General features: G+C 57.0%; 3 protein-coding genes across 7 annotated transcripts; all 3 read left to right on the top strand.

Moving 5' to 3' along the window:
- The first annotated feature begins 1,083 nt into the window (after window positions 1–1,083).
- Window positions 1,084–10,301, top strand: SLC12A9 (solute carrier family 12 member 9). The gene is given in 15 exon segments (XM_013060975.2): window positions 1,084–1,233; window positions 1,805–2,005; window positions 2,237–2,350; window positions 2,353–2,370; window positions 2,816–2,947; window positions 3,523–3,831; window positions 4,411–4,518; window positions 4,645–4,756; window positions 5,318–5,475; window positions 5,607–5,689; window positions 5,895–6,019; window positions 6,163–6,355; window positions 6,527–6,701; window positions 6,913–7,059; window positions 9,002–10,301. Coding segments are annotated over 15 exon segments (2,886 nt in total). The 5' UTR covers window positions 1,084–1,112; the 3' UTR covers window positions 9,892–10,301.
- A 130-nt stretch (window positions 10,302–10,431) lies between these two features.
- TRIP6 (thyroid hormone receptor interactor 6) lies at window positions 10,432–14,226 on the top strand. The gene is made up of 9 exons (XM_004761567.3): window positions 10,432–10,863; window positions 11,117–11,244; window positions 11,327–11,452; window positions 11,746–12,123; window positions 12,425–12,518; window positions 12,635–12,804; window positions 13,281–13,459; window positions 13,728–13,848; window positions 13,956–14,226. Exons 1-9 carry the CDS (start codon window positions 10,755–10,757, stop codon window positions 14,085–14,087), a joined length of 1,437 nt encoding a protein of 478 aa, XP_004761624.1. The 5' UTR covers window positions 10,432–10,754; the 3' UTR covers window positions 14,088–14,226.
- An 817-nt stretch (window positions 14,227–15,043) lies between these two features.
- SRRT (serrate, RNA effector molecule) lies at window positions 15,044–27,605 on the top strand. Of its 5 annotated transcripts, none has more exons than XM_004761566.3 (20): window positions 15,044–15,357; window positions 15,643–15,782; window positions 20,057–20,185; window positions 20,436–20,582; window positions 20,840–21,028; window positions 22,879–23,048; window positions 23,174–23,358; window positions 23,543–23,641; window positions 23,725–23,842; window positions 24,042–24,196; window positions 24,539–24,600; window positions 24,713–24,791; window positions 25,048–25,236; window positions 25,558–25,731; window positions 25,830–25,983; window positions 26,259–26,452; window positions 26,616–26,772; window positions 26,977–27,066; window positions 27,187–27,313; window positions 27,415–27,605. In XM_004761566.3, exons 2-20 carry the CDS (start codon window positions 15,661–15,663, stop codon window positions 27,488–27,490), a joined length of 2,616 nt encoding a protein of 871 aa, XP_004761623.1. In that variant the 5' UTR covers window positions 15,044–15,357; window positions 15,643–15,660; the 3' UTR covers window positions 27,491–27,605. The 5 variants fall into 5 exon arrangements, with proteins under 5 accessions (XP_004761623.1, XP_012916433.1, XP_004761622.1 ...); XM_013060979.2 differs by having other exon boundaries at window positions 26,965–27,066; XM_004761565.3 differs by having other exon boundaries at window positions 24,039–24,196.
- The last annotated feature ends 46 nt before the right edge of the window (window positions 27,606–27,651 follow it).

The following is a 27,651-nucleotide window of genomic DNA, read 5'->3' as shown; positions in this document are numbered from 1 at the left end:
CACAAAGGACTATATCAAGATTAGAAACTGATTACGGAAGCTCTCCCAGCTTGTTTCTTAACGAAGCATCTACCTTACAGAGTGCTGATGCATTATATGATCTATGCAGATAACTTACTGTACCTTTAGGCACTGTTTTCAGGTGCCGGTTGGTTCATTGAACCCTCCCGTAGCAACCTTATGCAGGGTTCTGGTTAATCCCCATTTTACAGATGAGAAAACGTTGCCAGGTTGTGCTAATGTTGATGGTACCCGTGCAGAGTGAGGAGGCGGGGTGGGGAGGAGGCGAAAATCCCATCTCCCGGAGGTTCACAAGTCCTGTCATCTCTGCTGGAGGGGACAACACCGCAAAGGCCGGTAGGAAAGCAGCAGGAGGACGTTGTGGACAGACGGTGGCCTGTGCAGCCGGGGCTCACCGGGATCAGCGGCCGATGGCTCCCTCCGATGGCTGACGCGGAGAGCGCAGCCGGTGGGATGTACCGGCCGTGAGGGGCGGGCCTCCGCGGGGGTGAGGGCCGAGGCCGGTACCCCAGAGACATTCCCGGGATTCGAGAAGCTGGACGAATGGGACTCCGGAAGGCGCCGAGCGACGTGGCCCTGCGTTCCCGGCGACGCACCTGGGCCAGGTGTCACGGCCCCGCCCACCTGCAGTTACCTTCCGCGGTCACTGCACGCCCCTTTCAGTGGTGGCTCCTCTGGGCGCCTCCGTGAGCTCGGATTGGGGTCCGCCCGTAAAAGCGGGCGCTTGTTTGCTTAGGGGCGGATGGGCGCCTTTGGAGCCGTGGCCTACACCATGCCCTCAGGGACGACCTAGAGCAGCATCCCGGGCGCACGTGGAGTGGGAGCCGGGGCCGCGCGGGTCCCGGGAGCCCGAAAGGGGCGGGGCTTCCTGGGCGCACCCACGGGGCGGGGCTGAGCCCGGGGACCAATGGGGCGCGTGGGCTGGGGGGGCGGGCTCCCGGCCTGGCATCCCGGTAGCCGCAGCTGGCTTTTCCGGCACCCGCGCCCCCTCGGCCGGTAGCAGACCCCCCTCCGGCTGTCGGGGATCGCCCCCGGCCGGCTGCGTCCTCCGGGTGGGTGAGTGAGCGCCCTGCCGCACCCGGGCTGTGGTAATGCGCCTGGCCGGAGAGAAGCGGATCTCGGCCCCCTCCAACCCGCCCAGGGAGAAAGTGGGCAGGAACCGGTGGGGGGAGGAGGACCCACCTTGTGTTGCTGGCCTGCGTCTTTGTTTTGGTAGTCGAGGGGTGTGTTTGGGTTGGTCGAGATTGGAAGGCGCCTTGTGTGGGTGGGAGGAATCTGGGGAGGCTGGGGGAAAGGAGCTGGTCTGATACGGGTTGGGAGGGAGGATTGATGGAGGGCGGGGCTTTGGAAGATTCGGAAATTCTTGTAGCCACGGATGAGGTGAGTGCTTGGGGGAGTTGGGAGGGGGACAGCTCAGGACATCGGGGGAGGGGGTGAGGAGGGCTTCCTGCCCGGAACTCACTTCCCTTTTTGGGGGATTTATTTCCTCTTGCACTGCTAGTTGAAAAGGGAGAGTACCTTTGCCTCTTCCCAGAGCCATTGCCATCCTTAGTCTCAGGGATATGGGGGCGGGGGTCCCCAGGAGCTGGGAGGGGACTTGGTACCCAAATGCTAAGGGTGCAGCGTCTGCCATTGTCCCTGGAAGTGGCAAAGACCAGTCTGCCCCTCAGGAACTCTCTGAGTTGCTGGTGAGTTTTTGCAGTCTTCCCTTTTGGGGAAGTTTCCAGGTGTTTTTGAGGGGCTCTGTGGAGCTGCTTTCCATTAAGCAAACTGTCTTTTGCAGGCCTCATAACGCACTCTGGCATGGCCAGCGAGAACTCTCCTCTGCTGGCCTACCGGCTCCTGGGAGATGAGGGGGTTGCCTTCTCTGCCAATGGGGCCGGGGGTCCTGGAGGGGCATCTGCCCGGAAGCTCTCCACCTTCCTTGGTGTGGTGGTGCCCACGGTCCTGTCCATGTTCAGTATAGTTGTTTTTTTGAGGATTGGTGAGTGGGGTGGTGGGGCTTCCTCAGGGGTGCAGTGGGGTGGGGGAGGGGTGAGACTGGGGTGAGGTGGGGGAAGGGTCCTGGGAGAAGCGGGTGGATGAAGGGCTTGGGGAGAGGGCTTCCTGTGGCCTTGTGTTCAGCTCTGCCCCAGCAGGTGACTGATGCTGAGGACCAGTGTGGTGTGGGAGTACATGAGCCACCCTCTGACCTGCTTTGCCACTCCCAACCCAGGGTTCGTGGTGGGCCATGCTGGGCTGCTACAGGCTTTGGCCATGCTCCTGGTCGCCTACTTCATCCTGGCGCTCACCGTCCTCTCTGTCTGTGCCATCGCCACCAACGGAGCTGTGCGGGGGGCGGCGCCTACTGTATCCTCAAACATTGGTGGACTGGGGTCTGGGCTTTTCTGCCTGGTAGGGCAGAGGTGGGGCTGGGGCCAGGCAGGAGGGAGGCAGGTTCTAATTGAACGTTCAGCAGGCAAGCCCATATGGGAAAGGTGACCAACATGGCTTGACATGTATGTCAGTGCTGGTCTCCTGTCCGCCAGGTGCTTCTCAGCTGTCATCTTGGTTCTCCCAACAGTCTCGTCAATTGGATCGTTCATTTTACGAATGAGGAACTGGGAGCTCAAGAGTATTAGTGACTTGTGTAAAGCCACGTGGCTTGGGAGTGGCTGTGCCAGGCCAGCTTGACACTGGGGATGGTTCTGGTGTGTGCAGGGAGACAAGGCTGCAGAGTGCTTTGTGCCCCGACCCATTCTCCTGCTCCGTTTCACTCTCGTTTCCCTTAACGCTCACCTCCTTACACATTTAGTCATGATCAGCCGGACCCTGGGGCCTGAGGTTGGGGGCAGCATCGGCCTCATGTTCTACCTGGCTAACGTCTGTGGCTGTGCCGTCTCCCTGCTGGGGCTGGTGGAGGCCGTGCTCGATGTCTTCGGGGCTGGTCTGTGCTCCAGGCGGCTCTGCGGGTTTGCGGGGTTGGGGATTCTGGGGGCGACGTGCTCCGTTAGCTTGGCTTTCTTTTTTTTTTTTTTTTTTTTTTAAAGATTTTATTTATTTATTTGACAGAGATCACAAGTAGGCAGAGAGGCAGGCAGAGAGAGAGGAGGAAGCAGGCACCCTGCTGAGCAGAGAGCCCGATGTGGGACTCGATCCCAGGACTCTGAGATCATGACCTGAGCCAAAGGCAGCGGCTTAACCCACTGAGCCACCCAGGCGCCCTAGCTTGGCTTTCTTGAGCACCTCCTGTGTTTCCCGCCTTCTGGGGTCATCTGAGAGATGGTCCTGGCCCACAGGCAGCTTACCCTCTAGTTGGGGAAGCCCAGACTCACACCCCTAGCAAGATAGCTGCTCCCCAGCAGGGAGGGGTAGGATACTAGAGGACAGTTGAGTAGGGGAATGAGAAAGATAGCCTTTGAGGACAGTGGAGGCAAAGAGGGGATTTGTTCCTGCTCTGATTCATGGTTGGGATCCCTCCTAGGGGTCTGGTCCTCTAACTCTCTTTCTTCTTCTTTGTAGACTCCACGAAGCCCAGTGGGCTTCAGGTCTTGCCCCAGGGCTATGGCTGGAGCCTGCTCTATGGTTCCCTGCTGCTGGGCCTTGTGGGTGGGGTCTGTACCCTGGGGGCGGGTCTCTATGCCCGCGCCTCCTTTCTCACATTCCTGCTGGTGTCTGGATCCTTGGCCTCGGTGCTGGTCAGCTTTGTGGCTGTGGGGCCCAGGAGCATCCCCCTGACCCCTCGGCCCGGCCCCAATGGCTCCTCCCTGCCGCCCCAGGTCGGCCACTTCACTGGCTTCAACAGCAGCACCCTGAAGGCCAACTTGGGTGGTGAGCTGGGCACAGGGGTGACAGGGTTCTCCGGGCAAGGGGTAAGCCCGTGTGGGAGCCGGGCTTTTGGAATCCCTGGGAAAGAACAGACAAAGGAGAGAATCAGGGGGCGGAGGTCAGATCTCTGAACAGTGCAGGTCATTTAAGATCTGGCTCGCATGTCTGGCCCAGTGGGGCCCCAGCATGACCACGAGACAGTTCCTGCCTTAGAGGAACTTTATTTGGTTGGAGAGAGAAAATGGACATTCAGGAAACAATTACATCGCACAGTAAGACCGAGAATGATGCAAGTGGATGAGAGTCAGGCGAGGTTGGGATTTTGGGTAGGAGCCAGAGGGAAAGTGTCTCAGGAAGGAGCAAGGGTGAAGGCCTGGAGGGAGGAAGGAGAATGGGGTTGGGGGGAGGAGGTGAGGGGCCCGCTGAGCCTGGGCCTGTGGTGGGTCAGGGCTGGGGTCTTGGGGTGGGTGGTGGGGGAGGCACAGGGATTGCGGGCATGTGGGGAGAGGTTGGCAGGGCCAAAATGCCTGGATCCCTGTGAGGGGTACAGACGCTGTCTCCTCCCTTGGAACCATCCCTTAGCTGGCTACGCCAAGGACTACACCACGGGGGCCATGATGACCTTCGCCAGCGTCTTTGCTGTCCTTTTTAATGGCTGCACGGGCATCATGGCCGGAGCCAACATGTCAGGTGGGGGAGCCTCTGCCCCCTGCCCCCTGTGGGCAGCCACCCTGGGCCCCTGTGGGAGTGCTGAGGGCTCCGGGATGTAGGGCATGGGGAGGGCTGACCTCTGTCTTTCTCCTCCTCTTCCTCCAGGGGAGCTGAAGGACCCCAGCCGGGCCATTCCTCTGGGCACCATTGTCGCTGTCGCCTACACCTTCTTCATCTACACTCTGCTTTTCTTCCTCTCCGGCTTCACCTGTGACAGGTGCCTGGGGAGGGGGCCAGCCTGGCCTTTGAGGGGGTGGAGCGGGGTGGTGGCACAAGGCTGCCACACTTGGATCACCCAGGACAGCACAGGCTCGGGGGCAGGTACCCCCCATTGTCAGGGTGTAGGGAAAACCAAGACTGTTCCTCCCACCGAGAGAGAGAAGGCTCTGCTGCCGCCACGGATAGGGGGGACAGCTAGCTAAATGCCGGTTGCCAGCCTATAGCCTGATTTGCTGTGTCCCTGGGACTCCTGTGGTGCTTGGTTTGGGGGTGGGGGATGGCTTTCTAATCAATTTGTATTTCCATAAATATTTGGGTTCTTGTACAGATACTGTTAGGAATGTCTACCATGTGAGGAAACCCGAAGCAACCCAGATGATAACCGGAGAATGCCCTGTCTTTCCCCTCCGGGTACACATGATGCATTACAATGGGCTTTGAGTTTGGGGCTGGGAATGCCAGCTCCTCACCTCCTGCAGAGTCAGAGCGCTCCTCTCCCCATGGCCCTGGGATGGGGGCCCCTGCGTGATCTGCCTTCTCCTTTCCCTCCCCCACCCAGGACCCTGCTGCAGGAGGACTACGGGTTCTTTCGTGCCATCAGCCTGTGGCCCCCACTGGTGCTGGTCGGTATCTACGCCACGTCGCTCTCAGCCTCCATGAGCTCGCTCATCGGGGCCTCCCGCATCCTCCACGCTCTGGCTCAGGATGACCTCTTTGGTGCGCCGTCCCCTGCTCCTTGCCTGGTTCTGTGTCTCCACTCCCCGCCCCGACCCCGCCACCCCACAACAGTCTTTCTCAGTTGCCACTTGGCCCAGGCTGATGTGTCTGTTGCATTTCTGGTTGCACAGGAGTGATCTTGGCGCCGGCCAAGGTTGTGTCCCGAACGGGGAACCCCTGGGGGGCTGTGCTCTATTCTTGGGGCCTAGTGCAGGTAAGCCTTCCTTTCAAGCTGTCCCTCCCCTTCCCCTAAGGCCCTCCTGGTTCTGCTTCCAGGAGGGGCTTGGGCTTGGGCTGGAAGAGGGATCGACAGAGGCAGGACGGGTTGGCCTTTAGCCCGGTGGGGTGGGGTGGAGGGCCGGGGTGGGGGGTGGGGGGGCGGTCATGCACGACCGCCCAGCCTCTGGGTCCTTGTCTAGCTGGTGCTCTTGGCTGGGAAGCTGAATACACTGGCTGCTGTGGTCACTGTCTTCTACTTGGTGGCCTACGCTGCAGTGGATCTGTCCTGCCTGAGCTTGGAGTGGGCCTCGGCCCCCAACTTCCGGTGAGATTCCCGGGTGCCCAGAGTCGAAGAGGGAAGAGTGGGAGGGCTCAGTCCGGGGCGGGGGTGGGGGGTGCTGAGGTTGGCGATGGAGTGCAGCGGCAGGCCCCGAGCACCCTCTCTCTCTCTCTCTCCCCCGCCCCCAGCCCCACCTTCAGCCTGTTCTCCTGGCACACCTGCTTGCTGGGCGTGGCCTCCTGCCTGCTCATGATGTTCCTCATCAGCCCCGGGGCCGCCGGAGGCTCCCTGCTTCTCATGGGGCTGCTTTCTGCCCTGCTCACAGCTCGGGGCGGCCCCAGCAGCTGGGGCTACGTCAGCCAGGCCTTGCTTTTCCACCAGGTTGATGGGGGCTCAGGGGAGGGCGGGGAGGGGAGGAGGCGGTCTGGGAAGCGCCCCCCACCAAGTAAGCCCCCTTTGGCCGTGGCTGGAGTCGGGGTTCCTGTCCGAGAGGTGGTCAGTGGGGGCTGCCCGTTGGAGCCCTGCCTCTCTGCACCTTACCCCCGGCCCCAGGTGCGGAAGTACCTGCTCCGGCTGGACGTCCGGAAGGATCACGTGAAGTTCTGGCGGCCCCAGCTGCTGCTCCTGGTGGGGAACCCCCGGGGCGCCCTGCCTCTGCTGCGGCTGGCCAACCAGCTCAAGAAGGGGGGCCTCTATGTCCTGGGCCACGTCACCCTGGGAGACCTTGGTGAGTTGCCCGCCTCGTTCCCTCCCCAGCTTCCTTCTCCCTCTTGCCTCTTTGTGTTTTTTGGGTCCAGAGGCCTCATGCTTCTTCTCTGATGATGCTTCCAACCAGCCAGAGCCCTGCCAAGACCTTTCTCTTTGGCCCATTTGGTATTTGGATTCCTGGAGAAAAGTACGTGGGTTTGGCCCACATCTGCCTCCTCCCTTCTCTGCAGACTGCCTGCCCTCTGACCCTGTGCAGCCCCAGTACGGGGCATGGCTGAGCCTGGTGGACAGAGCCCAAGTGAAGGCCTTTGTGGACCTCACCCTCTCGCCCTCCGTGCGCCAGGGGGCTCAGCATCTGCTTCGGATCTCTGGCCTTGGTGAGCTACTCCTCCCTGGGTCCCCTCGACACCCCCTCTGCGGCCTCTTTCAATCTCTGCTACCGTCTGCCAGAGAGTAAACCACAAACTGCAAACTCTGAAAAGAACTCAGGGTCTAGTGCAGATAAGACACAGTGCTCAAGTTTAAAGATAACAGAGGACACGAAAGTCCCAAGGAAATGCTTAAGGACTGAAGATGAGTGCCACTGACCGTGTTTTGTTTGGTTTTTTCTTTGACCCCCAACATTAGGGCACAGGCTCTGAAGACCATGTTTTGTGTGTCTGGGGACAATGGGAGAATGATTTGAGGCTGGGGGGCTGCTCAAATCTAGGGCAGATGGTTTCTAGCCATCTGATTTCAAGACCGCTATGCACTGATGTGGCTGGGGACAAGATGGTATCTCAGCTGGGGCTTGGAAGGGGCAGAGGAGGAAGGGGTGGTGTGACATTGGCCTCCAGAGACCGCAGAGGATGCAGAGGGTGTGTGGGGCTGATGCGTTCTGAGCGCGTGGAAGATTCCCCCCGGCTTTGCTACCCTGCCTTGGTGCCGAGGCCTCCAGCCTTGCATCCTGGCTTCTTGCAGACCCGGGCTGAGCTGCCACCTCCTTTCTCAATGCCAGGCGGGTGTCAGTCCCTTCCCTGAGTGCGTATGCACTCCCTTCTCCATTGAGCTCTGGCTAAGGTTCAAGTGTTGGACAATATCCTGTTCAGGGTAAATCAGAGCTCTGGGCAATGCTCAGGAAGGGGTGACGGGTTCCACTTGCAAGATCGGCTGGAGTTCACGCCGGCACAGGTGCTTCTGGGCTGTTGTCAAGTGTTATTAGAGAGCCTGGTGTCCCCTCAGCCCCACCCTTTGTGGGGGGAAACCGTGCCGGGAGATCATTGCTTTCTACCACATGGATGCTGTGGAAAACGATTCAGATGAAGGGAAAGAATTAACTCTGAACGGGAAAAACTCCTCCTGGAGTGCAGACCTGGATTTATGGGTGGATTTTCAGCAACCTGGTTCACGAGAAATAAGCCTTAGACAAGATCTGAGAGTCTTTCTGTAAATTCAGCCCCGTTAAAGTGGGCGGTGGTGGTGGTGGGGAGGGGTATCCAGTTTCGCCATGGTTCTTCAAAAATTTAAAAACCAGGACACACACACACACACACACTCAACTCACACACACACAGGTCAGAGGCTCAGAGATTAGGCTCTGGTGCTGGGTACCTTGTGATCACCTGCGGACCCCAGAGATCAGTCAGGAGATCTCCTGACTGTGAGCCTTGGGGCAAGTGACTTCACTTCTCTGTGCCTCGGGTTGCTTATCTGTGAAAGGGGTGAGTAAGGAGTCCCTACTTCATAGTGTTGCTTTAAGCACGAGAGGAGTTAAAACACAAAGTGTTTTTAGCAGGACTAGCTCTGAGTAAGTGTGCAGAGGGTACCTGTTTCTTCCCCGGAGAGCAGGTGGGGCCTCGCCATCATGAGTGGTCGGTAGATCAGGCCAGTTCCCTTCCTCCCCCAGCAGAGGCTGGGGTGCTGTCTCCCTGGGGACTGAGGCCACGACCTTGACTGTTGCCTACTCAGGGGCTCTGCTCGGGCCCCATGAAGTCAGACCCTCCTCTCCCATCACGAGCTTGGAGCGGAGGCATCCAAACTGCCATGGACCGGAAGTGCTCATTAGTTCAGAAGAATCGCTCCTGAGGCGAACTTCGATTTACGTGGGGGGGGAGATGAGTCATGCAGATGCAACAAATAAACTCATGCAAAAGCATTTGGGAAAACGAAAAGTCATTATGCAAACGTGCATAATGTCGTGGGGAAAGCCTGAGCGCAGAGCCAACGCCATACCTGATGGCTGACGTGTGTCGCTGACGGGTGCGTGTTAGTGTGGGGTGAACTCAGCCACGAGTGTGACTCCTATCCGTTCCCTCCCAACCTCCCCCTCTCTCCCCCCAGGTGGCATGAAGCCCAACACGTTGGTCCTGGGTTTCTACGATGATGCTGCACCCCAGGACCACTTCCTGACTGACCCGGCTTTCTCTGAGGCTGCTGATGGCACCCTGGAGGGCGGGTCCCCAGCCCTGAGCACCCTGTTTCCTCCACCCCGGGCTCCCGGGAGCCCCCGGGCTCTGAGTCCCCAGGACTACGTGGCCACGGTGGCAGACGCCCTCAAGATGAACAAGAATGTGGTCCTGGCCCGGGCCTGCGGGGCGCTGCCCCCCGAGCGGCTGAGCCGGGGGTCGGGGGGCACCTCGCCGCCGCATCACGTGGACGTGTGGCCCCTCAACCTGCTGCGGCCCCGGGGGGGGCCTGGCTACGTGGACGTGTGTGGCCTTTTCTTGCTGCAGATGGCGACCATCTTGGGCATGGTGCCTGCTTGGCATAGCGCCCGGCTCCGGATCTTCTTGTGCCTGGGGCCCCGAGAGGCCCCCGGGGCAGCGGAGGGGCGGCTCCGGGCACTGCTGAGCCAGCTGAGGATCAGGGCCGAAGTGCAGGAGGTGGTGTGGGGCGAGGGGGCTGGGTCTGGGGAGCCTGAGGAGGAGGAGGAGGGGGATTTTGTGAACGGCAGGCGGGGGGACGCCGAGGCAGAGGCCCTGGCTTGCAGTGCCAACGCCCTGGTTCGGGCCCAGCAGGGGCGCAGCCGGGGAGGAGGGCCCGGGGGCCCCGAGGGTGGGGATGGCGAGGGTGGGCCTGCCACGGCCCTCACTTTCCTGTACCTGCCTCGGCCGCCGGCTGATCCTGCCCGCTACCCTCGCTACCTGGCGCTGCTGGAGACTCTGACCCGGGATCTGGGCCCCACGCTGCTCATTCATGGCGTCACCCCCGTCACTTGCACTGATCTCTGACGCCCGGGGCCTGAAGCAGAGGGTGCCCGGCTCTAGGGACCCACTTTGATTCGTGGATGTGGAAGGGAAGGGCCGCAGCCTCCCGCCCGTTCCACATGCGGGGCGTGGAGCCCGGTGGAAGGACTAGGGGATCCTGGGCTGGGCATCCTTCTGTCCCTGGGAGAGGGGCTCTCGTGCACTACTGCAGGCAGCTGTCCCGTCCCCACCACGCTGGGGGTGGAAGCCAGCAGCCCTCCCCACTGGCCTCCCTTCCTTCACCGGTGCCTTGATGGAGGCTGGGTCTCTGCTTTGACTCTTGGCTACCTCAGTCTCCCCTAGCCCAACAGACTCGCAGACCCCTTGAGGTTGTGATGTTTTTGTTCTGTTTTATTTTTCTAACCGCTGATCGTGAATAAAAGACCAAAACACTACAGGCTGGCGGAGCACTGCTGTGGGTGGGGGGGGGCCGTGAAGGTGGGGCGGGGAGAGGGAGAAATCTATATGGGGGAGTGTGGGAAAGAGCCGCACTGGAGCGTCCCAGCGGCGAGGTGGCCTTGTGCAGGACTTGGGGCGCCAGTCTGGGGGGGACGGGTGGAAACGGAGGCGGCCGTGGAAGGCCCTCCCTGCTCGGCAGGAGGGGGCTGACTGGGGGAGGGACGGCGGTTTAGGGCCTAGGGGCCACGTGACCCTCCCCCAGGAATGCGGTGACGTCACCGGGGGCGTGGCTGTCCCCAAAATTGGGGAGGAAGGGGGGGAAAAAAAAAGCCAGAAAAAGTTTCTTTCCTGGAGTTCCAAACGAGGCGTGGGACGGAAGAAGCGGTCAAGACCAGAGGCTCGGGACTACACGGGGCCTGACTGCTATCTGGAGTCCCCTGTTCCAGGCCATGTCGGGGCCCACCTGGCTGCCCCCAAGGCAGCTGGAGCCTGCAAGAACCTCTCAGGGGAGAGCACTCCCCCGAGGCGCCCCAGGGCCGTCGCCCGCCCATGGAGCAGGTAAGACAGCCCCGGTGCCGCCGAGGAGGCCACTGGCCATTCCGCGCTCACCTCTGTCTTCTGCCTCCTGCCTCCCGCCTGTCCCTGCCGCCCCCTCCCTGAAGCCCTTCCGGCTTCCTGCTCCTCCTGCTATGTTCTCGGACCCCAGGTGTGTGGGGGAGGGAGGAAGAGGGACCCAAGAGGGCAGCCTCCACACGTGTCACCCTTCTCTCCTTCTCTGTCTCCACCTTGGCTCTCTCTTCCCTCACCCCAGCACTTCAGCCCCACCCCAGGGTCAATTTTTGCCCCCTCCCATCTGAGCAGTGTTACCAGGCCCCCGGGGGACCGGATGATCGGGGGCTCGCCTGGGTGGGGTGCCATGGAGCACCCCAGCGCTCACAGGTGAGAACTGGAATGGGGGGGTGGAAGGTGGGGGCACTGGGGCAAGTGATTTGAATTCTCCCTGCTTTTGCTTCATCCCCAGGGGCTCCCCCCGGATAGGGGGGCCTTGCGTCCAGGGAGTCTGGATGCCGAGATAGATTCGCTGACCAGCATGCTGGCTGAGCTGGATGGAGGTCGTGGTCATGTTCCACGACGGCCAGACCGGCAGGTGACCCCCCCCACCCCCCATCCCTGCCCTCCTCCACATTCCCCAGCCTGGTCCCTTCTCTAGATTTTCAGCCTAGCCCCCCTCAACCTCCTCCCCCTCCAAGTGTGAGTGATGCATACAGGAGCATGGAAGAAGCTGGACCACCAAGGCTTTTTGTTTATCAGCCTCTTGAACGTGGGCCCTTGTCAAAGCCCAGCTCTTGCCTTGGGGTCACACCCACACGGGGCGGGGGGTTCCTACAGATGTGTGTCCTGGAACGGGTCTGCTCACTCCTGGTCTGTGTTTCTCCCCAGGCTTATGAGCCTCCTCAGGCCCATGCCTACCGCACGGGCTCAGGCTCCCTGAAGCCGAATGGAGGGGGTGTTCCTATTCCTCCCCAAGAGCTCTCAGCATCTCCCTACGGGGGCCCCACTCCGGCCTCCTATGCCACAGCCAGCACCCCCGCTGGCCCTGCCTTCCCTGTGCAAGTGAAGGTGGCACAACCAGTGAGAGGCTGTGGCCCTCCCAGGCGGGGGGCCTCTCAGGCCTCTGGGGCCCTCCCGGGCCCCCACTTTCCTCTCCCAGGCCGAGGTGAAGTCTGGGGGGCTGGCTATAGGAGCCACCGGGAGCCAGGGCCGGGGGTTAAAGAGGAGGCTACAGGAGGAGGAAGAGGAGGCGGGTACGGGCCCCAGGTAAGCCCCGGGTACTGGGATTTGGGGGTCCTCACAGACACTGATTGGGTGCAGTGGGGGTGGTGTTTCATGTCCTGGTGGTCGGAGGCCAGGGGTGTTGGTGCTCTGGATCCCCCAGGGGTGTGGTGCTGGTCAGGAGACACAAGAGGGAGGAGCGGGAGCTGTACCTTGGCTCCTAGGGGTGCGCCCCTGGGGCCCTGGGCTGAGACCTCTTCAGATGAGCTTTTGGGTGGAATTGCCTGGTCCCCTCAGTGAGTCTGACAGCATAGGGAGCGCTGAACCCCTGGTTCCCCCCTCACAGGTCCCCCTGAGCCAGCCTCCTGAGGAGGAGCTCGAGAGGCTGACCAAGAAGCTGGTGCACGACATGAACCACCCTCCCACTGGGGAGTACTTCGGTGAGCGGGCAGACCGGAGGTGGGAAGAGCGGGGGACCGGGGACTGGAGAGTCAGAAGGACCGCCAGTCCACCTTCCTGATCTACGCTGATGGACCCTGTCCCTCCTTGTCCCCAGGGCGCTGTGGCGGCTGTGGAGAAGACGTGGTTGGGGACGGGGCTGGCGTTGTGGCCCTGGACCGCGTCTTTCACGTTGGCTGCTTCGTGTGCTCCACGTGCCGGGCCCAGCTTCGGGGCCAGCATTTCTATGCTGTGGAGAGGAGGGCATACTGTGAGAGCTGTTACGTGGTGAGTAGGTGTGCTGGGGGCTGGGGGCTGGAGTCAGCAGCAGCAGGAGGTGGGGGGCTTCCATCTAAGGTGGGGACTAGATGTCCAAGCCCCGAAGAGGAGCTCAAAGCCAGGGGACGAAACCGATAGGAAAGAAGGGAGGAAAGTAGCAAAATCACTGGCTGCTGGAGGGAAAGGACAAGACTCCTTTACGAACATGAGACGTTTATTTTAGAGTTAAGGGGATGTATGTTGTTAAATTCCCACACCACTACCCCCCGACGGAGCAGCCATTCCTACGGAAGGAAACCGAAGCTCAAAGACAAAAATCACTTCTCCAGGAAGCCGCGGTGCTGGGACTTACACTCAGATCTGTTCAAGGCCGCTTTTCCCTGAATCCCTTGCAGGGAGCTACGAAAACAGATGGGTGGCCCGGCAAGGTGCCTGCCTGGCCTGGGCCGCCTCAGCCCCGAACTTCCCACCTTTCTTTCTAACAGGCCACCCTGGAGAAGTGCTCCACGTGCTCCCAACCCATCTTGGACCGGATCCTGCGGGCTATGGGGAAGGCCTACCATCCCAGCTGCTTCACCTGTGTGGTGTGCCACCGTGGCCTCGATGGCATCCCTTTCACCGTGGATGCCACCAGCCAGATCCATTGCATCGAGGACTTCCACAGGTCAGGCCGCATCTCCCATCTTTGGCTCGGGGTGGTTGACCCTCCCCATCTTCATTCCTCCTTCTTGCCCCAGTCCCAGCCTCTCCAGTTTCCCACCCCTGGCTTTGTTTCTTTCTTGTTACCCGTCTCTCTCTCTTCTAAGATCCAATACCATACCTCGGACCTCTTCCGTTCCCTCGAGTATCCGACCCTCTCTGGTTTCCATGGTTAGTCCCCTCCAGCTCAGGGACTTAACAACCTTGTTGGTTCCCTTCCCCCCTCCCCGCAGGAAGTTTGCCCCGCGATGCTCGGTGTGTGGTGGGGCCATCATGCCGGAGCCAGGTCAGGAGGAGACCGTACGAATCGTTGCTCTGGATCGCAGTTTTCACATTGGCTGTTACAAGTGCGAGGTCAGGGGGCCTGGGCAAGGGGAAGGGGAGGTTCTTGGGGGTCCTGGGTGCTGTGTGGAACCCAGGGCTCCAGGCCTGGTAGAAAGCTGTTCCTTCTGTCTTCACAGGAGTGTGGGCTGCTGCTGTCCTCCGAGGGCGAGTGTCAGGGCTGCTACCCATTGGACGGGCACATCTTGTGCAAGGCGTGCAGTGCCTGGCGCATCCAGGAGCTCTCGGCCACTGTCACCACTGACTGCTGAGTCTTTTCAGAAGCATTGTAACACTCCCCCTTCCCATCAGCCACCCTCCCTGACATCAGCCTTTACAACTTTGTCACCAAAGGCTGTCTCCTCTTCCTCCGATCGTGAAATAATAATTCCTCAAGAGTTTCCAAAATCACTTTGAAGTGTATTGTCTCATCTGATTCTCACAGCAGCCTAATGCAAGCACACCTGCTGCGAGTGTCTGCCTTTTTGTAGAAGCCATCAGACTGCACGTTCCCCGATGGCCACGATCAGAACCTGGCTGGGTCTTCTTAGACCTAGTTTTTTGCAACGCCACTAGGCACTCTCGCAGACGTAGTTACTTGATGTAAAGACACCCCACGTCTCGGTACTTGGAGTGAGGCTGCAGCATGCCCTATGAAGCCTTTCCACTCCGCTCCCCGGACAGGCACTTGGCGTTATCTGCGGGGTTGGTGGTGCATTTAGACGGCGTCTGTCGATCAAGACCTCAACCTATAACCAGGCCAAGTACTGGTTGGGGAGAAGACAGGTCTGCGGCTTTGCCTACAAGTTGGGGCGCCTCTGTGGCAGAACAGCAGTAGTAGGGGTTTGCAGGTGGTAAATACCGAGCCGGCAATAAGGCCGGGCTCTGGCGCAGCACAAAATGGTGGGAGATGCTTTAAAATGGTGCTAAAGGCCTGCACTCCCCAACTCCGCGCCTTGCGCCAGAATAAGGGGAAACAGCCCCGCATGAGGGCAGGAGGCTCCCCGAGCAGAGTTGGGGGGTCAACAACTGGACACGAACTGGTTCAGGCCCCGGACACATCCGAGGTAGGGCAACCTTAGACCTCGGCAAGAAGAAGGTCTCCTTCAAGCCCAGAAACCCCAACCGTCCTCCCGAGGCCTCGCTTGGACCACCTCGGCTGCCGTAACCACTGCCGTCCGCGCAGTTCTCGCTCCGGAAAGCGCGCGAGACTTCCGGATCCCCGCCCCTTCCCATCAACCCCGGGCGCTCCCTGCCTCTCGCTGTGTGTTTTAAGTTCCAGCTCAGGCCGCGGGGGTGTAGTTTGTGGCTGGGGCTCCGTTCCGTCGGTGACGCGGGCGCAGCGGGAGCGGCGCGCGCCGACCGCCCATTCCCGGCTGTCCCGCTTTCTCTTCGTCTCCTTGGCCCTCTCGTTAAGAGCCCCGCGTCTCCCTCTCATCGTCCGCGCCGTCCTCGTCGCGCGCCCGAAGCAGGAGGCGGGCCCAGGTCTCCCGGAAAACTCGCCCGCGGGAACGCGAGGCTAACGGCCGCGACCGCTCCCAGGTGGGGGAGGGGCGGGGCCTGAGGAGCCGGGGATGCGGCGGGCGGGAACGGGTTCGGGCGGCCGGCGGGCGTGGGCAGGGAGACTCCCCCCCCCACACCCCCCCCCCCCGGGGCCCGTAGAGTGTTGGAGCAGTCCACCTGCGCGGGGAGAGGGCGTAGGATGGAGGGGACAGCGGAAGGCCGGCTTTTGTGGAGGGAGGCGAGCGTGCAGCTCCGGAGCGGCTCTGGAGCCTTTCCTCTCCTCGTCATTGTTCTGCACCCTGACCCCCCCTGTCTGGGCTCCAGGCCCCCTCAGACCGCGCCATGGGTGACAGCGATGACGAGTATGACCGAAGGCGCAGGGACAAGTTCAGAAGAGAGCGCAGCGACTATGACCGTTCCCGGGAAAGAGATGAAAGACGTCGAGGGGACGATTGGAATGACCGGTAAGACTTTGCCCCAGCTTTGTCCCCCTGCCTCATTCTGTGGCCCTCCGCCCTCATTGCATTGCCTTTATTACTATTTTATAGAGCGAACCCCATGAAGTCGCTTATACTCCACCGTTTCGGGTCGGTCAGCCCATTCGAGGTTGGCCAGAGATTTTTTTTTTTCCCCCCGCTCGATTTTTGAAACGTCCACTAGTTTGAGTAGGAGGAAGTAACATTTATGCATGTACTTTAAGATGCGTGAGTTTCATTGTTTGTAAGTTACCCCTGAAACAGGTGGATTCAAAGAAAGTGATGTTTTAGAGTTGACTGGACTGGAGGGCTTGTCAGACCAGACCTGTTCCCTGGCCGAATGTGGTTCAGTTTCTTCCCTAAAATCAGAAAGAGTTCTCTGGGGCAGTGAGGGTTAGGCTAATTCAGCTAGTCATTCGCGTTCTGGGATGCCCTTGAGTTAAATATTTTTAAGGTTTTTTCATTGAGGGAAATCTGACATCGTTTCCGAAAAACTAATTAAGAGAAACGATTTTTTAAAAAAGATTTTATTTATTTATTTGACAGACAGAGATCACAAGTAGACAAAGAGGCAGGCAGAGAGAGAGAGGGAAGCAGGCTCCCTGCTGAGCAGAGAGCCTGATGCGGGACTCGATCCCACGACTCTGAGATCATGACCTGAGCCGACCTGAGCCGAGATCATGACCTGAGCTGAAGGCAGCGGCTTAACCCACTGAGCCACCCAGGTGCCCGATATTTTTTTTTTAAATCTAAAGGATATCACAAAACTTTGAGGTGACTTACTGGCGTAGCATTTATTCATTCAGTATTATTTTGAAAAACGAGGTCAGGGAAGCTTCCAGTCTGTAGTCCGTGTATTTCTTCAGTGGGGAGACCATGTGGTGCTTTTTCTCCCCTTCTGTTTTGTAAGGAAGAAGAAAGTCAGAGGTGTTCCGAATTCTGAGAAGGGCCAAGAAGTAATTACTGTGATTAAATAATCTATAGTCTGGGGCCCAGAGTGGAGGGCAAAATGGCCTTGGGTGTGCTGCAGTTGAGTATGTACGAGGGATCGTCATAAAGATGGTAAAGAGTTGAAGGAGCAGATCTCAAGTAGGGGAGTCGTGTTGGAGGTGATCATGTCGGAGAGAGCCCAGGAAAGTGACACTTAGCAAGACTTGGAGAGATGAATGGGAATTCCCCAGGCACAGGTGGAGTCAACAGTTTGGACTTGGGGACATAAAATTGTGTGCAGAAAAGAGCCCATGTTCTAGTTCTTATTTGTTTGTTTTTAAGTAGTTCTTGGGGCGCCTAGGTGGCTCAGTGATTAAGCTTGTGCCTTGGCTCAGGTCATGATCCCAGTGTCCTGGGATTGAGCCCCATGTGGGCTCCCTGCTCCCCAGAGAGCCTGCTTCTCCCTCTCCAGCTCCCCTGTGCTTGTGTTACTTCTCTCGCTATCCCTCTCTCTCATAAAATAAATAAAATCTTCTTTTTCTTTTTTAATAAAATCTTTAAAAAAATAAAGTAGTGGTTCTCAGAGGTGGCTGGGAGGGTGCATTCGGTTAAGTGTCAGACTATTGATTTTGGCCCAGGTCATGATCTCACAGTGTGGAGATGGGCCCCGTGCTGGACTCCTGGCTGGGCAAGGATCCTGCTTAAGATTCTCTCTCCCTCTACCGCTGCCTCTCTCCTCCTCTAAAAAAATGATAATAAAGTAGCAGTTTTCAAAATCGGGCCCACAGACCCCAGGGACTTGTGGTGTTAGAAGTATTTTTATAGCAACTTTAAGGTAGGATTGTCGTTTTCACTGTGTTGCTGTTTGCATTGTTGGTGCTGTAGCATTGGTGGGAAAACTGCTTTTGTCTTAGTGCAAATCAAGGCAGTGGCACCAAGCATTTTTTAAAAAAGCCAGTTTTGGGGTGCCTGGGTGGCTCAGTGGGTTAAAGCCTCTTCCTTCAGCTCAGGTTGTGATCTCAGGGTCCTGGGATTGAGCCCCACATAGGGCTCTCTGCTCAGCAGGGAGCCTGCTTCCCCCTGCCTCTCTGCCTACTTGTGATCTCTCTCTCTCTGTCAAATAAATAAAATCTTTAAATAAATAAATAAATAAATAAATAAAATCTTAAAAAAAAAAAACCTCTCTTGTCAAGTTTTGGGTAGTATCAAAGTATAGTTTCAGTTACTTGAAAAGACTATTTATTAAGGTATTTCATTTTCTTTCTTTTTTTTTTTTTTAAAGATTTTATTTATTTCTTTGACAGATCACAAGTAGGCAGAGAGCGGGGGAAGCAGGCTGCCTGCTTAGCAGAGAGCCCGATGTGGGGCTTGATCCCAGGACCCTGAGATCAAATTAAAGGCAGAGGCTTAACCCATTGAGCCACCCAGGCACCCCAGAGTATTTCATTTTCCAACTATGCATCTGTGAGGCTAGATTTTCTTCATGTTTTTTAACCAAACAACATACTACAATAGATTGAATGTAGAAGTAAATATGGGGGTGCCTGGGTGGCTCAGTTAGGCATCTGCCTTCAGCTCAGGTCACGACCATCCCAGATCCCAGAGTGCTGGAATCTGGACCCGTGTAGGGCTCCCTGCTCAGCTGGGAGTCTGCTTCTCCCTTTCCCTCTGCTCTCCCGACACCCCCTCCCCCCACTCCTACTCTATCTATATCGCTTTCTCAGTTTCACTCTCTCAAATGAATAAATAAGATCTTTGAAAAAAAAGTAAATATGAGAATTCAGCTGTCCGTATCAAGCCAGGCCTTGAAAAGATTTGTTAAATGCAAAAACAATGGCACTTTTCTTTCTTCCTTTTTTTAAGGATTTTATTTATTTGAGAGAGAGAGCGTGAGAGAGCTTGTGCGTGAAAGCAGGGGGAGTGGGAGAGGGAGAAGCAGGCTCCCAGCTGAGCAGGGAGCTTGAAGTGAGGCTGGATCTCAGGACTCTTAAGATCACGATCTGAGCCGAAGGCAGGCGTTTAACTAACTGAGCCACCCAGGCACCCCAATGGCACTTTTCTTTCTTTTCTTTTTTTTTTTTTTAATATTTTATTTATTTACTTATTTATTTAAAGATTTTATTTATTTGTTTGACAGACAGAGATCCCAGGTAGGCAGAGAGGCAGGCAGAGAGAGAGGAGGAAGCAGGCTCCCCACCTAGCAGAGAGCCCGATGCAGGGCTAGATCCCAGGACCCTGAGATTATGACCTGAGCCGAAGGCAGAGGCTCAACCCACTGAGCCACCCAGGTGCCCCCAAGTAGCACTTTGCTTATTAAAAAAAAATTTTTTTTTGAAAATAGCTGTCTTTCATAAAAATGTAATTCATGTTAATTTATAACTGCATAATTAATAGATATTGTTCTGTTTTGAGTACAGTATTGATGTCATCCACATAAAGAAAGCTCTTTAATCTGTAATTTTATTTAAAACATTTTTTAATTTATTTTAAAGATTTTATTTGAGAGAGAGCACGCGAGTGTGTGCATGCATGGTGGGGTACAGAGGGAGAAGCAGATTCCCCGCCGAGCGGGGAGCCTGATGATGTGGGGCTGGATCCTAGTACCCTGGGATCATGACCTGAGCTGAAGGCAGATGCTTAACCGGCTGAGCCACCCAGGTGTCCTGCAGTAATTTTAGAGTGTGTGGGGGGGTGGCTAGCAGTCCCTAGACCAAACGTTTGAAAACCCCTGGGCCAGGGCAAAGGATGTCTATTTGGTTAAGGTCGGGATGGGGGTGGCTGGTAACTGGTGGAGAGACTGCAAGGACAGCAGGACCAAGGTTTCGAACGGTGTAGTGTACTGGCATTTAGCAAGGAAGGGTATGGCATGATTGCATTTATGTTTGAGAAAGATCCCTGATCGCTTTGACAGGAGAGAAGTGGGAGGGACTAGAGATTGGGTCACCAGAGGCTGCAGTTACAGGGGAAATGACCAACGTCAGGGCACACGGACGGGGGCAGGGTAGAGGACAGCTTTGCTAGGCTCTGAGGCAGAAGATTAGCAAGCCAATAGGTTGCGTGAGCTGTGAGGGAGACACTTGATAAGTTGCGTACCTGTTAATGGTTGATATCCCTGCTCCCACGGAAAGCGGAGAAGCGAAACAAGCTTGGAGAGCCGTCCGCTTGAGGGTACTGGCAGAAATGATGGCAATGGGCATCACTGAGTCTTCCTTTTTTGTTTAGAGAATAGTTTCATAATTGGGGGCTTTTAGCCGTGTGTTTTGGGATAGGAAGGGCCTGTCCAGGAGCATGCCTGGCTGTGTCCTAATGCCGTTGCTCGTTCTTATCGCCAGAGAGTGGGACCGTGGCCGGGAGCGGCGCAGTCGGGGTGAATATCGGGATTATGACCGCAGTCGGCGAGAGCGCTTCTCTCCTCCCCGCCACGAGCTCAGCCCCCCGCAGAAGCGCATGAGGCGAGACTGGTGAGGTGGCAACGGTTTCTCTGGCTTCCCTCCTCAGCCTCAGTTCCACTTGGCCCCGGCTGTGTTCTTCACCTCACTGAGGACTTTATCGTTTCCTTTTCTCAGACTTCTTATAAACCCATCTTTCTTATCCCCTAAACCCTTGGGTGAGAGACCACATTCCATATGCCCCTTCCTCTGTCCCATCCTCCGTCGTGCTCTGGAGACATGATTCCCTTCTCTGTCTGACTTTTGTGTCCCCCACCCTCAGGGATGAGCACAGCTCTGACCCATACCACAGTGGCTATGAGATGCCCTATGCTGGGGGGGGTGGGGGCCCTACCTACGGCCCCCCTCAGCCCTGGGGCCACCCAGACGTCCACATCATGCAGCACCACGTTCTGCCTATCCAGGCCAGGTAAAGACCTGGGGTTCCGGGGTTCTTGGGAGAAGGGAGATGTTAGGTTTGGGGGACGGATTGGGGTTGCCAAGGACCGTGGCTGGAGCCAGGAAGCGGGTTAGGGACAGAGAGGGGTGCCTGTGGGGGTGGTAGCAGTCGGTGCCTGGGGTGGTGTCCGTGGTGGGCAAAGGAAGGGGGCAGCTGGCTACCCTGGCCCCCCCATCCCCCCCACCCTCTCCCCCGCAACCAAGACTTCCTGACCGGGCCCCCCCCAGGCTGGGCAGCATCGCAGAGATTGACCTGGGTGTGCCACCACCGGTGATGAAGACCTTCAAGGAGTTTCTCCTGTCATTGGATGACTCTGTGGATGAGACCGAGGCTGTGAAGCGTTACAATGACTATAAGTTGGATTTCCGAAGGCAGCAGATGCAGGATTTCTTTTTGGCTCATAAAGATGAGGAGTGGTGAGTGCCCCGTCTTCGTCCTCTCTGTTCCCGAGCATGTTTCCCCTGGCCCCGCCAGCGGAGCCTGCAGCCCTGTCCTCTTGCCCTTCTCCCCAATCCAGAACTTCCTGGGGGTGGGGGATGGGAAGTACAACAGCACTGGCTGATGGGTTCTCCTCCTCACTTCAGCGTCTGCCACGGCCTCCCACCCCACCTCGCTTCCCCTCTGTCCTCAGTGAGTGGGACACCTCCAGGCAGCTGGCCAGAGCCACCTGTTCCCTTGGGGCAGCAGACAGCCTGCTTCCCACTCGCTGGTATGGGGTCATTGTCGTCCCTGATCGCCGGGACCCGGTGTGGCTGTGCTGTTCTCCCAAAAGCAACGAGTGAATCCAGACAAGAAAAAGCACAGATCTCAGGGTCGTTGACAGAAAAAGAGTTTTAATTTTTTTCCTTTTGTGGATGTTTTAATTTTAATCAACCATCTTTTCCCCCCTTCCTGCTCCTCCTCCTCCTCATCCTCTTTCTGCTCCTCCTCCTTGAAAAGAGCCAGAACTGGGAACTACACCCGCTCATCGACGGAGCTCGGAGCAAACCCACCTCCACCCCCACCATACCCAGCCCATACATGAGCCCCCTGGGCTGAGCTGCGCTGCCCCGGCCAGGCAGACAGGCAGGGCACTGCTGTGCACAATGCAGCGGTTTAGCTGAATGTGATTGCTCAGGCAGCTAGTCAGTCAGGGCCCCCACCGCGGAGCCCCGCGGGGGTGGGGCATCTGGGCCGGGACGCCCCAGCCAGGAGCCAGCCGGTGGCCCACCTGCCAGCATGGGCCCTGGGCGCGGCTAGTTAAATCTTGAGCTCTGTTTGACCAAGCGGCCAAGGTAAAGATCCTGGAGGTGATGCCTGCGGCTTTCCTTTCCTCTCACGCTCAACTTGTAGTTCTGTTTTGTCTGTCACTGTCCCCTCTTTCTTCTTTCTCTGTGCCTTGGTCTCATTCTCTGGTACTTTTCATTCTTTCTCCATCCCTGTCCTTGCTCCTCGCCTAACCACTTGTTTCCCATTTTTTTTTCCCCCAGTTTCTCTGGCCTTCAGTTTTTTCCCTTTGTTTTCGATTTCTGGGACTTCCTCACACTTTGGCTTTCTGCTTTTTCTCATACTCCTCATTTCTTCTGTTTTTTTCTTTTTTTCCCCCCTCAAGGTCCTATTTTAAATGTTTTCTTTCCATGCTCCATCCTAATCCTCTACCCCTCTCCTCTCTCTCTCCCTGTGGGCAGTACCTGACGTTATAAGGGCACTTCAGTTTCTCCCTTTGGTCTTTCCCTGTCCCTCCACCATCTGCTTTTCTTCCCAGGCGGGGAGAAAGCTTTTCTGCCTTTTTTGGCTTTTCCTATCTGGTGCATTTCAGGTTTCCCTCTGTCTTCCACCTAGGGATGGAGGGAGTTGGTGGGAGCCATCCTGTAATGATTTTAGCTGGGGGTTGGCAAGGAGAGGGAGGTTCTTTGGGGCCTGTTGCTTAGCCTTCCTCTTGGAAGCTTTGGGAAACTACACTTCTTTAACTTAGCGTTTCCCAGAGACTCAGGGCAATCATTCTGCCTCTCTAACCCTGGCCTCCCCCTGTAGTCATTGCTTTTCCCAAATCCAGAGCTCTTAGTTCCTGGCTGTCCCCCAGATCTTCTCAGAGCATAACCTCTGGTTCCTTTTGGGGGTATTGGGTGGTTCTAGTGCACCCCTCTCCCCAGTCTTTCTGCTTTCATAGTTTTTTGTGGGTGTGAGAGGATGGGGACTAAGCCCTGACTTGCCCGGGCCCCTCCCCATGTCCTGGTCATGGCATCCAGTGACTATTTTGTCTCTTCCCTCCCTACTTCCTTCCCAGGTTTCGGTCTAAGTACCACCCAGATGAGGTGGGGAAGCGTCGGCAGGAGGCCCGGGGGGCCCTGCAGAACCGACTGAGGGTGTTCCTGTCCCTCATGGAGAGTGGCTGGTTTGATAATCTTCTCCTGGACATAGACAAAGCTGATGCCATTGTCAAGATGCTGGATGCAGGTGTGTGGACTGGGGGGGGAGGAGGATGTGTGGTGACCAAGGTCTTGGTTGGGCAACAGAAGTCAGTTGATGAGCCAGAGGCTAAAGGCCAGGGCCACTGTGACCTCTGCTCCCTTTGTTGGTAGCGGTGATTAAGATGGAAGGAGGGACCGAGAATGATCTGCGCATCCTGGAGCAGGAGCAGGAGGAGGAGCAGGCAGGAAAGCCTGGGGAGCCCAGCAAGAAAGAAGAAGGTCGGGCCGGACCAGGCCTGGGGGACGGAGAGCGCAAGGCCAATGAGAAGGACGACAAGAAAGAAGACGGCAAACAGGTCCGGGCGGGCCTTGCTGGGCGCTGCCTGTGAGCGCCTGGGGAGGGTGACGGGGCAGCTTCAGTGGTCGGGGTCCTGGAGGGCTGTGTGATGGGTCCAGGAGAGGCGGAGGGCTAGGGAAGGGCCGGCATTCTGATCAAGGTTGCGGGGAGATGGACATGCCTGGGATTGTCTTTACCTGCAGGCTGAGAACGACAGTTCTAACGATGACAAAACTAAGAAATCTGAGGGTGATGGGGACAAGGAAGAGAAGAAAGACGACTCTGAGAAAGATGCCAAAAAGGTAGGGTATCTCTTGCCGCGGGATCAGTGTCGGGCCCAGGGGCCTGGTTACCTGACTCCCCACCCTCCTGCCGTGGCTCACAGAGTAGCAAGAAGCGGAACAGGAAGCACAGTGGTGACGACAGCTTTGACGAAGGCAGTGTGTCCGAGTCAGAGTCGGAGTCGGAGAGTGGCCAAGCTGAGGAAGAGAAGGAGGAGGCTGGTGGGTTTTATTTTCTGCTTCTAGTCCATTCTCTTCCTCCTGAATAGGGGTAGGGGAGGTGGGAGTGGGTGAAATTGATCAGGGGCGGCCCTTTTGGGAGATGAGGGTGTGGAGGTGGGAGTGTGACTGCTTCTCCGTCTTCCCCTCCAAAATCAACAATAAAAAAATCCCCCAATTGCCACCACTTTCTGCCCAGAAGAGGCACTCAAGGAAAAGGAGAAGCCCAAAGAAGAAGAAAGGGAGAAGCCTAAGGACACTCCTGGGCTGGAATGTAAACCTCGGCCCCTCCATAAGACTTGCTCCCTCTTCATGCGCAACATTGCACCCAACATCTCGCGGGCAGAGATCATTTCTGTGAGTGGGGAAGAGCGGTCATGGGGGCAAGAATGGCACCCGGGCTCCATCTTTGGTGGCAGGGTCGGGGAGCTGGTGAGGCAGGGAGAAGGTACTGTGACTCTACTTCTGATGTATACCCGTTTCTCCAACAGGGAAGCTCCTTCTCATGGGCCCATGCCTTCTGTGGGCTGGCCCCGATCGCCCCATTGGCCTTTAAGTGCCATTACTCTTAAGCCCTTTATTGGTGTTTCCTAACCTGAGGAAAGAGTCAAGGCAGTCCCAGGGTTCTGAGGACAGGGGGATTGGAGGAAGAAGTGAAACGAATCACTCAGTGGGGTTTCTGTTCCTCTGTTTTTCCAGCTTTGTAAAAGATACCCAGGCTTTATGCGTGTGGCGCTGTCAGAGCCCCAGCCGGAGAGGAGGTGAGGCGTGGGGAGGAGAGTGACCCTGGATACCCTGGAGATACGGCACAGGGGGTGGGTGATGGCCAGGATCCCTTCCACCCCAGGGTTATGCTGACCTTTCCTTCTGCAGGTTTTTCCGTCGTGGCTGGGTGACCTTTGACCGCAGCGTTAACATCAAAGAGATCTGTTGGAACCTGCAGAATATCCGAGTAAGTGCTGGGAATGGGCTCTCTGTGCTGCACACAATCTCTGATTCCTTTGGTCTTTGATTCATTCATTCTGCCCCGCCCCCCCAACCGTCCAGTCTGCTCACATTAAGCGTATACCGGTGTCTGTGAGTAAGACGCTCCTGGTCCCTGTTCTCGGGGAGCTCACGGTCCAGTCGCTGGTCCTGTCAGTAGGCCAGTTCCTGGAGCTGCTGCTTCCTGGGCAAGTGTTGGTGAGCTTTGTGTTGGCTCCCTCTAGCTCCGGGAGTGTGAGCTGAGCCCTGGTGTGAACAGAGACCTGACTCGCCGAGTCCGCAACATCAACGGCATTACCCAGCACAAGCAGATAGTGCGCAACGACATCAAGCTGGCCGCCAAGCTGATACATACGCTGGATGACAGGACCCAGCTCTGGGCCTCGGAGCCTGGGACACCTCCTCTGCCAACAGTCAGTGACTCCCGTGAAACTTCTCCAGAAGCAGCCCATACCGTGTCTTCTGCTGTGGGCATCTCTGGTCTTGTCTGTAGCGTTAATCCCCTGTTCTCAGCCTATCTGAGCAGCATGTCCAGCTTCCACTAGAACAGACTGGCATAGTGATGATGTATTGGCTAAGAGAGAATAAGTAAGGAAAAGACAAATAACAGCAGTGGTAACAGGCCAGGGGAACCCTGGATTCCTTTCTGCTTGATGAGGAGCTGCTGGGACTATCTGTCTGCCTCAGAGTTTTCTCTTGTCATCTCACTTGCCCTTCTTCTTCCTCCTTCCCAGAGTCTGCCCTCCCAGAACCCAATCTTGAAGAACATCACTGACTATCTGATTGAAGAAGTGAGTGCAGAGGAGGAGGAGCTGCTGGGGAGCAGTGGGGGGGCTCCCCCTGAGGAGCCCCCTAAGGAAGGGAACCCGGCAGAGATCAACGTGGAGCGGGATGAAAAACTGATCAAGGTGCCAGCTAGAGCAGGCGGGCAAGGGTCCTTCCTGGCTTGGGGCAGCAGAGGGCCCAGGAGAGCATGGTGAACTCAACGGGTTTTGATTTCTCTCAGGTTTTGGACAAACTCCTTCTCTATTTGCGCATTGTGCATTCCCTGGATTATTATAACACTTGCGAGTACCCCAATGAGGATGAGATGCCCAACCGCTGTGGCATCATCCATGTTCGGGGGCCCATGCCTCCCAACCGCATCAGTCACGGAGAAGGTGGGCTCCCAGCCACTCCCGAGTCCCCTTTGGTTTCCCTTTCTCAGCTGCCTCTGGTCGTAGATGTGTTCTGGGAGCAGTGCCTTCCCAGCCTCGCATTTTTTTTCCCTCCCTCTTTAAATATTTTAAAATAATCTTCTGTCTAACGTGGGGCTCAAACTCAGGACCCCTGAGATCAAGAGCCACATACCCTGAGCCAGCCAGGCGCCCCTCGTCCCTTCCTTGCTTCTGGCTCCCTTCTCCAGCTCGCTTTTGTCCCTGTTCCCAAACCACAGTGCTAGAGTGGCAGAAGACATTTGAGGAGAAGCTGACTCCACTGCTGAGTGTGCGGGAATCTCTTTCTGAGGAAGAGGCTCAGAAGATGGGGCGCAAAGACCCTGAGCAGGAAGTGGAGAAGTTTGTCACCTCTAACACCCAGGAACTGGGCAAGGATAAGTGGCTATGCCCTCTCAGTGGCAAGAAATTCAAGGTCTGGGATGGTAGGGAGCTGTGTTAGAACTGTGGGCGGAAGGGGGTGAGCCAGGAAGCCGCCTCTGGCCTGGGGAGGAATTGGCTCTGGAACTGGTGGGCGGGGAGGTCGATTAGCCTTGCACATTGCTTGCTCTGTTCTGATCCAGTCTCTCTTTACCCAGGGCCCTGAGTTTGTACGCAAACATATCTTCAACAAGCATGCAGAGAAGATTGAGGAAGTGAAGAAGGAGGTTGCATTTTTTAACAACTTTCTCACTGATGCCAAGCGCCCGGCTCTGCCGGAGATCAAGCCGGCTCAGCCACCTGGCCCTGCCCAGAGTAAGATACGATCCATGAGGGTCTGCCACATTCCCTCTCCCTTGACTATCAAGGACTCCTGGTTCTCTTTATCCTATGATCCTCTGAAAACATTCTTTTCCACTCAGGCAGTATTCCTAAAAGCCAGTTGTCATTCCCCACCTCCCATCCCCCTCCCCCCTCCCGCAGTAATTCATGTTTCTGTCCATGTTGTACTCCCCCCAGGCCTGACGCCGGGACTCCCCTACCCACACCAGACTCCCCAGGGCCTGATGCCCTATGGTCAGCCCCGGCCCCCCATCTTGGGCTATGGAGGTAAGTATAGGGGAAGACTTGAAAGGGCTTAGTGGCTGCGAGGGGCTGGGAGAAAGGAAGCTAAACCAAGGTATAGTTGAGGTCACAGATTTTCAACTCAACCCCAATCTCTTTGTGTAGCTGGTGCTGTCCGCCCTGCGGTCCCCACGGGAGGGCCTCCATACCCTCACGCCCCCTATGGTGCTGGCCGAGGGAACTATGATGCCTTCCGAGGCCAAGGAGGTTATCCCGGAAAGCCTCGGAACAGGTGAGAATGAGCTAAGAAGTCCAAGCTTTCTTGCCCTCTTCAAGCTCCCTTTCAGGGACCCTCAAGCTGTCCTCCTACCTTACCTCTTCCGTATCTCACAGGATGGTCCGAGGAGACCCACGGGCCATTGTGGAATACCGTGACCTGGACGCTCCAGATGATGTGGACTTCTTCTGAGCCCTCTACTGCTCACTCCTGGCCTCGTCTAGAATTGTGAATGCCTGGTCCTATCCAGCTGATAATTTTTTTTGTACGTTCAGCCCTACTGCCAATAAAAGCACTTCCATAGTGATTATTTATTATGTACCTCCCCAAATTCTCCCAAAGATTGGCTGGGG

This window comes from Mustela putorius, unplaced genomic scaffold (genome assembly GCF_011764305.1).
Source record: "Mustela putorius furo isolate JIRA1106 unplaced genomic scaffold, ASM1176430v1.1 tig00000139_pilon_pilon_pilon, whole genome shotgun sequence".
NCBI lineage: Eukaryota > Metazoa > Chordata > Mammalia > Carnivora > Mustelidae > Mustela > Mustela putorius.
The sequence above is the reverse complement of the archived record's forward strand: the minus strand, read 5'-3'. Positions and strand labels throughout refer to the sequence as shown.

What these genes read in the sequence shown, in the direction of transcription:
- TRIP6 (XM_004761567.3), top strand. Translation starts at nt 10,755, where the DNA reads ATGTCGGGGCCCACCTGGCTGCCCCCAAGGCAGCTGGAGCCTGCAAGA. An exon ending in TGCATCGAGGACTTCCACAG is followed by an intron (nt 13,460 to 13,727) that starts GTCAGGCCGCAT and finishes CCCTCCCCGCAG; the next exon opens with GAAGTTTGCCCCGCGATGCT. An exon ending in TTGGCTGTTACAAGTGCGAG is followed by an intron (nt 13,849 to 13,955) that starts GTCAGGGGGCCT and finishes CTGTCTTCACAG; the next exon opens with GAGTGTGGGCTGCTGCTGTC.
- SRRT (XM_013060978.2), top strand. Translation starts at nt 15,661, where the DNA reads ATGGGTGACAGCGATGACGAGTATGACCGAAGGCGCAGGGACAAGTTC. An exon ending in AAGCGCATGAGGCGAGACTG is followed by an intron (nt 20,186 to 20,435) that starts GTGAGGTGGCAA and finishes CCCCACCCTCAG; the next exon opens with GGATGAGCACAGCTCTGACC. An exon ending in GGAAGAGAAGGAGGAGGCTG is followed by an intron (nt 23,843 to 24,038) that starts GTGGGTTTTATT and finishes CTTTCTGCCCAG; the next exon opens with AAGAGGCACTCAAGGAAAAG.